Source organism: Danio rerio, chromosome 20, assembly GCF_049306965.1.
Source record: "Danio rerio strain Tuebingen ecotype United States chromosome 20, GRCz12tu, whole genome shotgun sequence".
Classification (NCBI taxonomy): domain Eukaryota; kingdom Metazoa; phylum Chordata; class Actinopteri; order Cypriniformes; family Danionidae; genus Danio; species Danio rerio.
In genome coordinates this window covers 21,162,411-21,177,954 of record NC_133195.1, presented here as the reverse complement: position 1 = coordinate 21,177,954, position 15,544 = coordinate 21,162,411, and the positions used below count along the sequence as shown (strand labels likewise).

Sequence of the window (15,544 nt, the reverse complement as noted above, 5' to 3'; positions counted from 1 at the left end):
GTTGTATGGGTGTTAATGGGTAGATTGTGTACCTACACATGAACAAAGAAAAATTAAAACCTGTTAAAGTTATGACAAACGACACATTATTTCAGTAGATTAAAGACTTAAGTTTTTTTTTTTTAATTGAAGACATAAAGACCCTGCAGACGGTATGTTTAATAACAGATGAAATAAATGTTTGTGATTTACCTACATGGCCACTTATAAAATAAGATCCAAGACATTTATGAATTATATCATTTTAAATTTACAAGTTGTAAATGAACGATGCTTGAGTCACATCACAGGCCTGAGATTTCTCAAAAACAGCAGTTTTTTTTTTTTTTTTTTAATAAGAGATCAATGGAGGACAAAGAAATGTTAAACAATTTGCTGCATTTTAAATGTCAATGCTAATTACATTAATTGCATGAAAGTGAAAACGCAATGCCACGTCAACAATCCATACACAACAAGAATCATTTGAGGACATTTAAAATGACTACTTATACATTGCAAAACATGTACACGTTTTAAATTCAACTTTGATAAAACCAAGGTTTTGCCAATTCATTAATCCCAAAACAAAACAAATTAATCACTTTGATATCAGAATGTACAATTTCTTTACAAAAATGTAGCATGTTAAATTGCAATTATTGCCACCCTGACTTTTTTTTTTCATCTGTAAAAAATTAAAGGAAATACTTACCTTGCATTCTAGTTTTCTTTGTAGTTAATAAAATCACTTTTGCTACTGAACACAAAAAGAGGACAACTCTTCATCTCATCCTCATTAGCATTGTGTGAAACCACAAGACAGACACCAGATGGAATTCACAGGCAAATCTTTAATAGTTGCAAAAATACAGGGGGGAAACTCATGTGCACTTTATGATCTACAATCTAAGAAACTCATGCATACAAACAACAGCAACGATTGATCAACGGAGCTGGTGGTGAGAAGACTAAAAGAAGAGGCTTTGAGCAGAGCGGAACCCAGGCCTACAGCTGAAACAAGGCCCACGGAGGTGAAAAGGCATGCGTCTGGAAAACACAAGCTCAGCATTGTCAAGAGGCAACGGAAGCTTTTTGGTTTCATCTTTAAATGGCATCAATGTCAATGTCCTCCTCCTCGTGCTCTGCTTTAGCGGGTTTTGTGGTCTCCATTTTCAGCTCGCGGGCAGATGAGGAGTAAACCACCTACAGGAAAACACACAAGAGTCAATTCAGTGTGTGTTAATTAACATGGCCATCACAGTAAACTGGTCATTTACCTTATTCTGATTATGGCCACAATTTGGTCAGTTTCAAATTTTGGAAATTCTAACAGATTCCTATAATCTTGGTCTAAAATTTGTGGTCTTGTCTGATGTGTTCACTGGCAGCTGATTAATGTCCATGTGATTAATGGTCTAATGAAATTTTCATGCTTTGTGACTTCTTACAATAAGCAGCAAACCAAAAACCAATAGTAATCAATAGCATTGAACTTGACTTGATCAGTGTGACGACAACAGTCCACCTCAGAGAAATGTCAAAAGAAGGTTTTAGGTTCTTTCACCTTTAATTATTGATTAACAAAAGCATTAAAAAAATATTAATAATAGTGTGAGCTACTTTTGAAATCAAAAAGCTGAAAATTTTAAGACGCATTAAATGAATGTATACTGCGGCTTTTACCTCAACGTTGTCCTCGTCCTGATCTTCCTCTTCCTCACTGCCCTCACTCTCCTCCTCTGCCTCTTTCAGCCATTTGATGAAGGGCTCAGCCTTGGCATGAATCTCTTTAGCCAGCTCTTTGGAGACATACTTCTTGGACACCTAAAACAGAAACAGGCTTAGGCTCTGTTTACAGCTGGCATCAAGATGTGATCTCACATTGCCAAACACAGAGAGCATTAAGATCAGTCTCTTTGGTGCACAGATTAATCAAGAGTTAGTTTTTTGGAGTGGTGCATCTTCCAGCTTTTTCTTGATCATTCAAAACTAATAACAACAAAGAAAGAAGTTTTAAAAAAATATATAAAAGATCAAAAACTGCTACATTTAAAAAAAAAAAAAAATTAAAAAAAAAAAAAAAAAAACGGTCAAAAACCAACTTAGCTTTGTGAAAGAAAAGCTTAAATGTGTAACTGTTTAGATGATATTTTAGATTAAAGTAAGCATTTGTCTTTACATTTTTTTGTTTCTCTTTAGTGCACTTTATCAAGACTATTTTATTATTATTAAAAATGTAACAATTGTTGTAGAAATATGGAAGATGGAAAAAAAAAAAAAAAAAACAGAAAGGGGCTATTTTATGGACAACTGGAAAGAACTTTTGGACTCCAAGATTAATCAGTGCTGATGTATGCGTGTGTATATTGTCTAACCATGCAAGACCACTCTCACAATGTTCTTTACCCTGCAGTTTTTTTTTCAATATTTATACTTATTTTGTCCTCCGAAAATGGTATTTTAAACTCTTACATAATGCAAGTTACAGTATTATACTTTGAAAATAAATAAGTTATTAACATATATATATATAAATATATAAGACATAATAAAAAAAGCTGTAGCTTTCTATTATAAGCAAACCTTTGCAGGAAGCAAAAATTGAACTTTCCTGGTCTTACTTTAGTGATATTCAGAGATTATGTTGTTATTATTATCTTGCTATATATGAAGCTCCAAAATATTTATTAATCTCTTTAAGTACCGTTTTTTGGAGTTTATGAACATTTTAAAGAGACAATGAAAAACAATACAAAGATAAGCTTTCATTTACGCTGATTTCTTCACTAAATGCTGTGATGGTGTTAAAAATCAGGACAAGAAAACATTTATGGTTTGACCAGTTAAATAATAAAAATAAATAAAAGATCAATGGACCCTTTTTACAAGACTGTTATGACGCGTTTAATGGTCAATCATAAATCTTTGAAAGTTTAATACTTTATTTTTTTTTTTTAAGTTTGTACATTTATATTCATGTATTACATCATATTTGCATCAAATTACAAAAACAAATTACCACTTATGCGATGCATTTCTAATGTAGTGTCAATGGGGCTGAGTAAATTTGATATTTTCCCCCTTTTTCTTTAAGTCTGTGTAACCCTCGTGGAATTTTTTTTTTATTATTTCAGCAAATAGGGTTGTAAAAATGTATTAGTTGTACTCTCCAATTCACCGCACCATAAGTTTTTCCAGCTATGACGCCGTCTGCTACCGGGAAACCCAAAAATGAGTCTATAGGCAGAGAGTATCAGGTCTATAGAGGCCATTTAAATACATTCAGCCACATGAGCATGTAACACTACAACAGCAAGCTGACCATATGCATTTGACAGCCTGAATGTGGTCAAGCTCAACAAGTGTTGGAGGGCTAGTTCAGTCAAGTATGCCTGCTGTTATCAGAGCCTGAGCTCTCCAGCAGCCTGCAGGTCACAGACATCACATTACAACCCCCTCAAGATGCTCAGGCTAAAATGACAAAAGAGCCTTCAAGAGTTGCCTAGCAACAAGGCTCATCATGCCTATATCTACAGCTACGCACTTTCCACAGGGATCAGTCTCAGATCAGATTTGTTTTCATGCATGTGAACTCATTTATTCGGTGCCCCCCTCAACTCCAGCCTGTATGATTGTTTTATGACAGATACTAGAAGAAGGTCAGGTCTAGATTGTGTGTCAGGATTTTACCTTTTCAGCCCATGCGAGTATGACATCTTCCTCCACCAGGTCTCCATCATACAGATCTTTGAGTATGATGGGGACTCTGGGTAAGAGCTGGGTCTGGTGCAGCTTCACCAGACACTCAAAGCCTCCAAGCAGATACTTCTGAGCTTTCTTATTGTTGTGGCAGAACTGGAAGCAGAAAGGGAAAGTTTCTAAGTTTACTATAGTGCATCAACAGTAGTGTTTGTAAAAAAACAACAAGGGGGAAATTTTTAAGTGGTCATGGCTTTTCTTCAATGCTACATTCATTATAACTCTCAGGTGTCCACAGAATGTAAAGATCATCATTTCCATGTTCTAAAGACTTTTGGGTGGGGGAAAAAAGCAGTTTTTGTGTGACGCAAGGTAAATGAGATGTTGTTCCCCACCCACTTTTCAAAGGAGGGTTTTGCCCTTATAGCGTATGCCTCAGTTCATGCAAAGCAGGGATTCTCAACTGGTGGGCCACAGCCCAATAGTGGGCCTCAGCGATCCTACAGGTGGGCCGCAAGATTAAATTTATCTCTCAATATTATGCTGTAATTTTTGGATTTCATTATTAATATTCTATATTAAAATGATCAAAAAAAAAAAAATCAACACACTTTCCCCATTCTCTGATTAATTACTTCAAACTCAGCGCAAAAAAACAGCCTCACGATCATGTCTGCAACTGGTACACAAAATGAAATAAGACTGCTTTGGGAATATTGCTCATCATAGATGTCACAGGATGATAGATCGTAAAGGAACGTGTAGTCTGGCACACTTAATACAACAAGTTCAATATTTTATCGAGAAAAATTATCATAATCTGATATACAGTAGCGACTTTCGTAACCGACAATAAAAATCAAGTGATCTGACCGGGGCTATAAGTCTGTTCAGTCACAAACTATGCGAGAAGTGAAAATCTCTCTTTGTGAATTTTTGTGTGAACTATTTGATATATCAACATAGTTATCCAAATGAATGTCGTGTGAGTGTTTTATAATGGACTCCCACCCATACAGGAGGATTTAGCGAGGCTCAATGGGGTTTCTGCCATAGAATGTAAAATAAGCCTGCATGTGAGCTTTGGGCGCACTCTGGCCACACTCTGGTTCCTGTCAGCGATCTCCCAATAATATCCAGCTGCAAACTCAACATCAGATCAACACATTCCAACAGATTTAGGGTGTTTTAGTGAGTTAGTGTATTTAGAGCAGTTTTTAATAGTAGAAATGTAATAGTAGATATTCAGTCAGTCCAGTTTAAAGCAGAAGCTGGTATTTTGCAGTCTCCCCATTAAACTGGTTCTCTTTGAATCAATGTTTTTTTAATATATAAAATGATAAATATTTACGTTTAAATGAGCATTTCATACAAACATTTTAGAGAAAATGTCAGACAGGTGGGCCTTCAAAAATTGATCGGAGAAAGAAGTGAAAAGTTTGAGAACTCTTGATGTAAAGTGATCGCATCATTTTTGAAGGCTTAAACCACTCAACTCATACGGATCTTTTTTCCTCCTCATCTCTTCACAAATGTTTTCATGTCTTAGTTTTGGGTGAATAAACTTTCAGTCCCTCTTTATATTATGTGGCCTTAACTACTACTGTATAATGTACTTACACTAAAATTCATGTTACAATGTACTTATTGTAAAAAACAAACAAACATGTTTTACATCGTACTTATGATTAAAATACTTGTATGTTATTACATCCAGTTAATTTCTGCAATTACACGTTTGACCATCACTTACACCTTAACCCACACCACCAATTCAAGAGCACTATAAGTGTTCTGCAATTCATTATTACATAAAGTACATTGTATTTATTTTTTTAAAGCAGGTACATAGTGAAGGCCACCTAATATAAAGCGAGACCAAACCTTCATTAAAAGAACATAATTCTCTAAAAGGACAATTACTTTAACTTCAGGGTGAGCTAACACCTTCCATTTCATGGCAATGTTAGAAATCAACAGAAAACTATAAAGTCTTATAATTTCATTGATTAAAAACTGAGAAACTTATTAAATTAGAAAATTATTCAGATTTTATAAATAAAATTAAACTGACAGTTTTAGCCTTTCAAATATTGTGAAGCATGAAGAGATTTCAAAATGGCAGACGGCTAAAAAAAAAAAAAAATAAAAAAATAAAAAAAACAGTGATCTACAATTTAAAAACAAAACAAATGCTAACAGACGCAAGGTCGTACCCTGAGGAAATGACGCTTGTACTTCTTAATCTGGTCGCGGATGTTCTCATCAAAGAGCAGCTCACTCAGTATCAAAGGACCCATGGCCTTCACATCAAGCCTTTCAGCCTCAGCCAAAATGTCTTTATCTGCAGAGTCAATCGTGCCACTGTCCTTCTTTTCCTGAAGAGCAGAAGCAAAACGATTATAGCAGAGTGAAAAACAAACAAACACAGAAACACAATTGCCCCCTAAACGCCAGCATTACCTTGACAAAGTTGTAAAATATGTTGACCCTTTCCTCCAGGGATTTCTCCAGGTCTTCAGTAAGTGTGAGACCCTTGGCGTGCTCGCTGATCTCCTCCATCCTGCGGCGCTGAGCCTCTTCGGTGGTTTCCTCAGCCCAGTCTTCATCGTCATCATCCCTATCCTGCCATGGTAATCACATGTAACATCAGTTTCCACACTAATTAGGCTGGAAGATTTTTTATTTATTTTTTTTACAAGAAATTAAACCAAAAAAACTCACAACAGCATCAGGAGCATCAATGTCATTATGGTTCCCAGCCTCTCCACCATTTGAGCCATTTTCTTTGTCCTTCTTTCGGTTCTTCTTTTCCTTCTCTTTTTTTACAGATCCACTCTCATTCTCTGCCCCAGGAGGATGGGAGGAAGTTAACAAAAGAGCAATGGAGTGTAGCTCATGAACACAACATACACATCCCAAGTTTGACATATTGAGAAACATCAGGGTTTCCCAAATATTCAGAAACTGACAGGACTTCCTGTATGTTCAACTAAAAAGTTTTCAAACGTTAAAGCAAGGAAATGAGAATTAAATGCAATGTGAAGATGACGATAAGACCCTGTCCTAACTACACGCGATGCGACAAGCAACTTGGCTGATAGATGTTGTTGTTTTACAGAGTCAAAGTTCTGACTTTCATTTCTTTCAAACCATCTGCATGTTGAACTACTTATAAGTTCTGAAGCGAACCATCACTGGCTTCTGCTTTTAGTATGGCAATAAATATGACGGTGTTCAAACTCACACTGGCAGCATTTAACACTGAATAAAGCACACAATTTGTACCTGAAATGATCACTTAATTGTAATTTATGGCGTTGTCCTGCTGCAAAATTGTAGAAATGGAAAACCTCTCAAAATAGGAAAATTGCACATTGCAGTCGTGGATGCTTAGGACAAAACCTCTTTTTTTTAACATGGAAAAAATACTTTTCAATGGCATGTTGCTGCATTTGTGTGTAGTTAGGACACCGTGTAATCATTTACTCAATATCAAATCTGTCTCCATGTAGTCTGTATTTACCAGGTGGATTCTTGAGAATGAAGGTGCAGAGTTTGTGTCTGGTGTCCAACATGCCTCTGTACCCACAAGCCTTGCAGGAGTTTCCAATGGTCTGCTTCTTGGGATTAATGTGCTACAATGAAAATATGAAGTTAGTTTAATATGTATTTAGATAAACACAAACTTATAAAACTATGGGCTTTCTATACTTGAAACATGACATTATTTTTGTTGTTGCTGAAAAACACCTATGATTCGGCCTTTATACTGGTATATGCCTGTACGTTTTCTCATATTTATGACCTTGGAGTGGATAGAAGACTAAATGATAAAGTAGAAACCAAGACCGCTGAGATCACGCAAAATCTCAAAAAAAAAGTACTGCAATGCAGAGGAAAACCAACAGGGAAAAATAAAACCCAATACGTCCATGCTATAGAGCCCGTTATATACTGGGCAAAGAGGCTCAACAGCAGTTCTTGCAACAGACATTTGAGCTTCTGTTTATATTTATTTTGCTCTGCAGGAGTGGTGTTGACAATTTTTAAAAGAATTGATTTTAAATAGCTGCTTTCTTTTAGCCAACCTACTATATAAAATGCTCTAGGAAAATTTATTTAATATAACTTCATGGACTGGATTGCTTTATGGACTGCTACCATATGCTTTAACCACTGATTTAATTTCAGTTCTTCAAGTACGCAGCGCACACTTATTTAACTGTGAACAGCATTGGGATTTCAAACTATCCCTAAACAAAAATAATGATTTTGGTGTGTACATAATGACTTTGTGTTTGGAATGACAAGTAAATGCGTTTCTTTATAATCAAAATGTTTAATTTAATTTGAGTAAACTATCCCTGCAATACAAAGTCATCCTGCTGAGAGACTAAATAATGTAAGAGAGCGACTGGAGATGGCCTGTATACAGCTAATGACACAGCTACTTTCCTATTTACACCTGTAAAACAATCTGAACTCATAGAAGCTACAGGTGTGACCCATAGAGACCTGCACACTCAGCAGCACCAACACAAACATAAAGGGCAGCCAGTTCAACAGAGCATCAAGGGTACACAGTTCAACATTTTTGCCCCGAATGCACCATTTAAATCAATAGTCTCACTCTGACTGTGTCTTTGTGTAAAAATCTAAACGCGTATGGAAAAAAATGAAAATAGAGGGTGTATTTACCAAATCAGTTTCAGGATTGTCACACTCGGGACACAGCACAAACTTGCGAATGAATCCATCCAGCATGTCTTGCAGTTTGTTTGCCTCATGAGATCCATTGACGATGTAGCGGTCATTCTTGGAATCGAACTGAGTTTGGGCTCCCAACTCACAACCAAAGAATTTGGTGGGATCTTAACACAGATTAGGGTTTTTTTTTAATAACACATGAAAAATGTGCATTTATAAAAATTTAAGTAAAATATTCTTAATTTAATACTCACATGTCGGAGGCCTATTTAGAGCCTTGGCAACATCAACCATGTTGACTATGACGGTCTTAATTCCATTCCCTTTGCCTTCCACCTGGGAGACATACAAAATGGTGAATTTTTTGACAGATATAGATAAATGATGATCAAAACAGTTTCAAGCATTAATTATCCATTTATCTACCTCATTTCTAACAAACTGTTATTAGTTATTTTAGCCAAACAAAATTTGTCTCATGTTGCTGCCATTTCTTACATTAACATACTGTTATAAAAATTATAAAGGGTAAAGGTGTGAAAAACTGTACAAAAAGCATGCACATCCCTTTTAACTGGGTGCTCAGCCAAAAAAAAAGCAAAAAGGTGCAAATGAAATATTCAAAGGCGGCAGCACCAAAGCTACAAAAATACAAACTTATTAAATAAAAAAAAAAGCTGACACAGAGCATGTTATGTTTCGAGCCACACGGCTCTTTATCAGACTGTGTTTTCAATATAATGCCATGACAGCAACCAAGACTATTTACAAGGCAAGAAAATTTCAATAACAAATATACAATTAAATACAAAAAAAATTATCAAATAAGATCTTAGCATTAATGCATGACAAACAAAAAAAAAAAAGTCCAAGTGTCACTTTAAAAAGGAAATAATTTCATAAAAGGAATTATTCTGGAATTATTAAAATGTAAGAATGTTCAGTAGAATAGGTTTCACATTAAGAGGACAGTACAAATACTGAGTGGGGTTGTCACATCTTATATATATATATATATATATATATATATATATATATATATATATATATATATATATATATATATATATATATATATTAAAAAAATGTATACTGTACAAGGTGTATTAAAATTTACTAAATTTCAGTGATGAGGTGATTTAGGCTATCATGTCTAGGCATGGGACAATAACAGTTTTCAAGGCAGCTTGGAAAAAAAGTCAAGGTTTTAAAAAAAATCACCAATATTTTCTGCTAAACTGTTTCTATGGTTTATGTAAGATTTTTATTTACTTTTTTTTTTGATTGTTTTTCAGGACAACAGTGTCTCCAGCGGAAAACATTTGCTTTCAATTGTAAAATCAGTGTTTTAGAAACTAATAAAGACAGTCAATGATTTATTTTAATTATTTAGACTGACATGTCAACTGTTCCAAAATATTTTAAATGTTTCCTTAAAATAAAAATGTAGTGTTCAAATTTGATTTTTTTTTTTCCTCCAGATATTTAAAAAGAACATTTTAGACCAATAACCACAATACAGTGAAACCGTGATGTTTTTATCCAAGGTTGTCATACCGTCAAAATCTTATACAGACTCAAGCCTAATCATTGCACTAGCCATAATGCAATAAAAACACATTTTATGGAACATAAAAATACAGAGTAGCAACATGTAAAGGATGAGATAGTGGACGTGCATTGATTCTCACAGTTGTGAACTTCTATTTTATGACAAATGCCTGAACTGTTAACCTGAGCAAACAATTCAATTAAACCACTTTCGTTTATTAATATTTACAAGATTTTAGTTATTTTGGGGTTTCTGCAGTTTTCACAAAGTCAAATGTTAGACTTTTTAAGATCGTTGTGAATAAAATTTCAGACGCATACTAGGTTAATACAAAGTTGTTGTTTTTTATCTAATAGCCCGGTTGGTCGTACAGAAAAGTTTACTTGCCTCATCCAAAAAAAAAAATTCTACTAGTCATTTCTTTGCCACATATCTTAATGCGTCCAAAGATGCAAACCCTAGTTGTATGTGCACATTTTTTAACATATCTTTGTAAATAGAGTTTGGTTTAAAGTTTATTTTTTATTATATGGCTTGTTTGGTGATTGGAGACGTGGACAGAAAAATGAAGACTTGTTTTAAATGATTTAGGACCTACAAGACTTTACGGCCAAAAATTAAGTTTTTTTTTTTTTTTAACTTCAGACATTTTTATACTTTAAGACCCCATGGATCCCCTATAATTTGAAATTCTCATATAAAAAAAAAGATGGACCTACTATGTACTGCAACATACAAAAAACCCACCTTAGCGATGAGACGGGGCATTTTATAGCGGTAGAACTGGTCTGACACGCTGCGGTTGACATTGATGGACATTTTGGCTTCCCGTATGGTTTATCAGCAAGACGAGAAGATCTTGAACTGGCAATTTTTAGTATCTTCTGTTTGGAGAAGAGGGGATGACATAAACGACTGCAAGAATACTTTGTCTCTGACATGAAAAGGGTACGGCCACTGAGGCTCCAGGCTTCGAGCTCGTTGACTAAGTTCCCCCCAAACAGGTTCCGGCAACTGCACTATAGCACTGCAAATGGGGAAACAAACAGAAACTGAGCATTAGGAACAGAAAACATCATACCATTACGACCCTGATATCAAAAAACAGCAGACATAAAAATTAAGGTGTGTCCATTCTATGTAAGACTGGCTACTTATCTACAAGAACCACCTGACATGGTGATATTGAGGTCTGTGTGTCATGTTTAACAACTCACAAATAACTCAATACTGAAGTAAGTTGATTGGACTGTAAACAACGGCACAGTCAGGTTTGCAAAGCCCTTTAGCAGCATTAGATCGTCTGAAACTCAAATCAGGCCTCAGTTGAGCAAGCCCATGCTGCAGAGTGCGTCACACCATAGGAGGACGCCATTTTATTTAGTGCAGCATGCAACACATCAAGATTGATGCTCGAGCAGAGATCTGATTAATCAAACCAGTTATCGCGAGACTATACGAGCACACATGAGAGAAATATAGAGTAGAAAAATAACAAAAATCAACATACCTTTCCCATCCGTAGCTCCTGTCGTCCAGGTAATCACCGTTTTCGCAAAACAAAGACATAAACACACCGCTGGTCGCCCTGAGAAGAGGTGAACTACTAGTTTGAGATAGTCCGTTTAGTTTGAGAAGCTAGTTAGGGCTCGACACGACGGTGTCTGACTGGGTTACACCTTGCGGAGCAGAGTGATAAACCCCGGAGAGAAAACTCACGACGCCCTTAATACAGGGAACCTGAAACAAAACAGCGTTCATGAGCAAAACCATACAAATAGCGACATAATAACACTGTTGTGTAATAACAGGACTGACGTGTTTGAGCTAGTCAGCTAACATATGGCAGCGCTGCTAGAAGCTAACACGCAGTACGTCGTCAAGTCAAAGTCCGAATATACTTATCAAACACGACATAAACAAATAACTACGTATTCAAAATGAGTTTATCAACTAAAGATTGATGTAGATGTGGAGAAGTTTTACTCACCTATCGTACGTTTCTGCTCGTATGCTAAACCACAATGAGCGAATAAGACCTCGTGACTTCCAATCTTAACTCGGCTACAAACTAGCACCGCCCCGTCCCCTGACGACTGTTCTGATTGGCCCACGCCTCGCTGGATTCTCTCTTATTTGTCAAATTTCGCTATCAATCATACTGTATATTTGGCGTTATTTGGCACGTTTTACTTGCTGATTGGGGAATTTTTTTTCATGGTGAATATACGTTTTTAGTTTTTATATGAGTATATATGAATTCAGATAAGTTTAACCCTAGTTTCATGTATTTTATTACACTAAACTGCCTGCTCTACCAGATGGTTGACCATATGTGACTGTTTTAAATAATGACTGTTACAGTCGTTTAATTGATGTTTTAAATAATTGTTCACACACACAGCATTGTTGGTTTACAAAAAAAATCAAACATAATTCTGTTGCACTACTACACTTTTGGTTTTATTGTTTCAAACAAACAAACAAACAAACAAACAAACAAACAAACAAACAAACAAACAAACAAGAAAATGTGTTTAATGAGAATCTGAAATATTATATGGCATTCTTCACAAAATAAAGATGATTTAGTATTCAGAAACGTTTTATTTTAAATAATCTTTTAAATAAATTGTTCTTACATTTAATATTTTAGATTTTTCTTAGTGTATGCATTAATGCCAGTACTTTGACATAAACTGATATATTAATCATTTGGTAGAGGTTGATATTTTAGAAATTAGGGGACGTGTTGAAAAAAATGCATTGAATGTGTTACTTAGCAACATTAGGAGTTAATAAATTAAGTTTAGAAAATTTTAATTAAGATAATTAGAGTTAAGAAATCAAGAAACTTTAGGAGTTAAGAAATGTAATCCAAAAAATTTCTAGGTGGGCCAGTTAAAGGGATAAATATATTTTAAAATACGTATTTTAGCGTATTGATTTTCATTTGTATTTTCATTTGTATAGTTTTACTATGAATGCCATAGTTGAACTATTATTGCAAAACAATTTTGTGGTTTAAAACAAGTTAAGATTTACTGAAAATATTGTCAGTTTATTATTAAAGCCAGGTTCATTTTTCAAGAGGAAACTGACAATTTATCAAGAAAGAGGATTGCTTTCATGCTAAATAAACCCCTAACCTTTTGAATGATTGTATATTTCACCTAGCATTAGCTAATTTATATTTGACTTACATATATTTCATATACTTACATATATTTCATTATATGAATATAAGGTCAATATATGACAAATAGTCTTCATAAAGATCATATTAGTCCTTTTCTTTCATTGCTGTTAAAAATCCCAAATAATGATACCCATTTTAATTGCAGTGGCCTATCACAGTTAAGCAACTTACATTCTGCTTTAGCAAAAATCATAAACCAAGCATTTTATGAAAAATAATAATAGAAGTGGAGTGTCACAGTGGTGCAGTGATAAGCACGATCGCCTCACACAGCCAGAAAGTTGCTGGTTCGAGCCTCAGCTGGGTCAGTTGGCATTTCTGTGTGGAGTTTGCATGTTCTCCCTGTGCTCTCCTGGGTTTCCTCTAGGTGCTATGGTTTCCCCCACAAGTCCAAAGACATGTGGTACAGGTGAATTGGGTATGATAAAATTGTCTGTAGTGTGTATGGATGTTTCTGTGATGGGTTGCCCTGGAAGGGCATCCGCTGCGTGAAACATATGCTGGATAAGTTGGCGGTTCATTCCGACTAAGCCGAAAAGAGAATGAACGAATGAATAATACAAGTGGCTCTTCACAATCGTTTGATGTCTTATGGGGAGAAACTCTCAATTTGTGCAACAATATTTATTATTACCTTTGATCAAAAGACTCAGTAAATGTTTTGAGCGTGTTCAAGACAGTCATGCATAATTAAAAATTTTCTCGCACAGACCAATCATTTCACTTTATAAGACCTCAATGTATAATCCATAAGGAGCCAAAGGTATTCATTTAGTTACCTGTATATATTTGTTTACTCTAAAGGCCTGTTCAGCTACATTTTATGAGTCACCAAGGATCACGGTTTCATTTAAAATGCTCTACTGTTTGGATTTTCAAAGTTTTCAGCTTTTAGGAAACAAGAGAAATGATTCCCTATAGCCTGGGACAGTGGATGACACACTGGGTGAATTCTCTGGATGTGTTTACAAATTACTGGAACAAAAGATTCCTGGCTGAGCACATCATGATGGAGACCGGTGGAGAGGAATGCAGTGGACAAACAGCCGGAGTGGGTCGACAGGATTACCTGTGGCATTTTCAGGGTTCAAAGGGTTTACTGTTGTGAGGGCCAATGACAAAAGCCTTTATCTTTCAAACAAAGGAAAGTTTTAGGAACATTATAGGAAACAAAAGCATTTTTCAGTGTCATTATAGATACGTGAATGTTGTATTTCATGTTTTAGCATCAAGGATGGCCAGGGTTATAGCCCCGCTAACAGGGAACACTCTCAGAACATTTAGTAAAATTCCTTAAAAGCTATGTAAATGTTAGCATGCAGCGTTATTAAAATACTGTATCTGGAACATACATTGATAGAAAAGCATTCTTGGAACAACATTCTGGAAGGGCTTTAGGAGCTCAGTTGTTGGGTATGGATCTTCTCATAATGTTGTAGAATAAACTACTTCATATAATGTGAATGGAATCTTCTAATAACGTTCTGAGAACATTAATATAACAAGAGTGAAACATTATGAAAACATTTGATTAGCGTTTTCATAATCCAAACATGAATACATACACTGTAAAAAAATCTCTGTAAATTAGAGGTTTTCTGTATTTTGTGATTGATTTTTTCCCCGTTTATCGTTTGTTTTATTTATGTTTTTAATTGCATTATGGTATCTTTCTTCTAACAACTTTTAAACCTTGTACAGAATAGTTTAAAGTGATATATTGATATGTTGTGAGTTTTTTGTTCAGTGTATGAGAATGTGGGCCTAGAGTCCTAGACAAATTTCCTCATTGAGGACAATAAAGTGTAAACAAACAAACAAACAAACATATTTTGTCTGGGTTATAAATGATGGTTCAAAAACCTTGTAATAAACTGCCAGTACATTTTCTGTTCTTTTACAGACTTATTTATATTGTTTCTTATTTATCGTATGATTAATTAAAACTACTAAAATGTCAATAAAAGTCACTTTATTAAACTGTAGAGTTAAAATTTTTAACATCAAAAGTCAACACAGCATAGATCGACATATAATGCAATACACATCCACAAATAAACGAAAAACACTTGTGAATCAAACAATATCATTGACAGATATAATTTCTCAAGTGTAGTTAAAACGGGAAGTTTTGAACAGTCAAAAACATTCAGAAATATTGTTATAAAACTTAATGAGAATGTTTAGGGACTGATTTTAGAACCTTAAATTGTTAGGAATATTTTCACACCATCAAATAGTCAGATGCATCTCTGCAAGAATTCCCTGCCAGTTCCATTGCTTTAAAGAGAAAATATAATTCTTGTGTTGGGTAAAAGCAGGTGTTAACACATGGTCCACTTGGTTATTTACATCATTCACTTGGCAGATGTTTTCATCCACCATGAGTTTAAAGAATATCA

At 34.9% G+C, this 15,544-nt stretch overlaps 1 protein-coding gene across 2 annotated transcripts; it reads right to left on the bottom strand.

The window, feature by feature from the left end:
• Nucleotides 1–813: 813 nt before the first annotated feature.
• Nucleotides 814–11,973, bottom strand: eif5 (eukaryotic translation initiation factor 5). 2 transcript variants are annotated; one of them, XM_005160454.5, is made up of 12 exons: nt 11,934–11,973; nt 11,454–11,683; nt 10,691–10,970; nt 8,646–8,727; nt 8,383–8,555; nt 7,208–7,319; nt 6,406–6,527; nt 6,145–6,306; nt 5,898–6,059; nt 3,673–3,837; nt 1,666–1,806; nt 814–1,185 (listed from the first exon to the last, which is right to left on the bottom strand). In XM_005160454.5, exons 3-12 carry the CDS (start codon nt 10,760–10,762, stop codon nt 1,087–1,089), a joined length of 1,290 nt encoding a protein of 429 aa, XP_005160511.1. In that variant the 5' UTR covers nt 10,763–10,970; nt 11,454–11,683; nt 11,934–11,973; the 3' UTR covers nt 814–1,086.
• Between the last annotated feature and the right edge of the window lie 3,571 nt (nt 11,974–15,544).

Excerpts from the sequence above, each read along its gene's own strand:
- eif5 (XM_005160454.5), bottom strand. The coding sequence starts at position 10,762 with ATGTCCATCAATGTCAACCGCAGCGTGTCAGACCAGTTCTACCGCTAT. Across the intron at positions 6,528-7,207 it reads CATTCTCAAGAATCCACCTG|AGAATGAGAGTGGATCTGTA; the intron begins GTAAATACAGAC and ends CTCCTGGGGCAG. Across the intron at positions 1,807-3,672 it reads TACTCGCATGGGCTGAAAAG|GTGTCCAAGAAGTATGTCTC; the intron begins GTAAAATCCTGA and ends TTTCTGTTTTAG.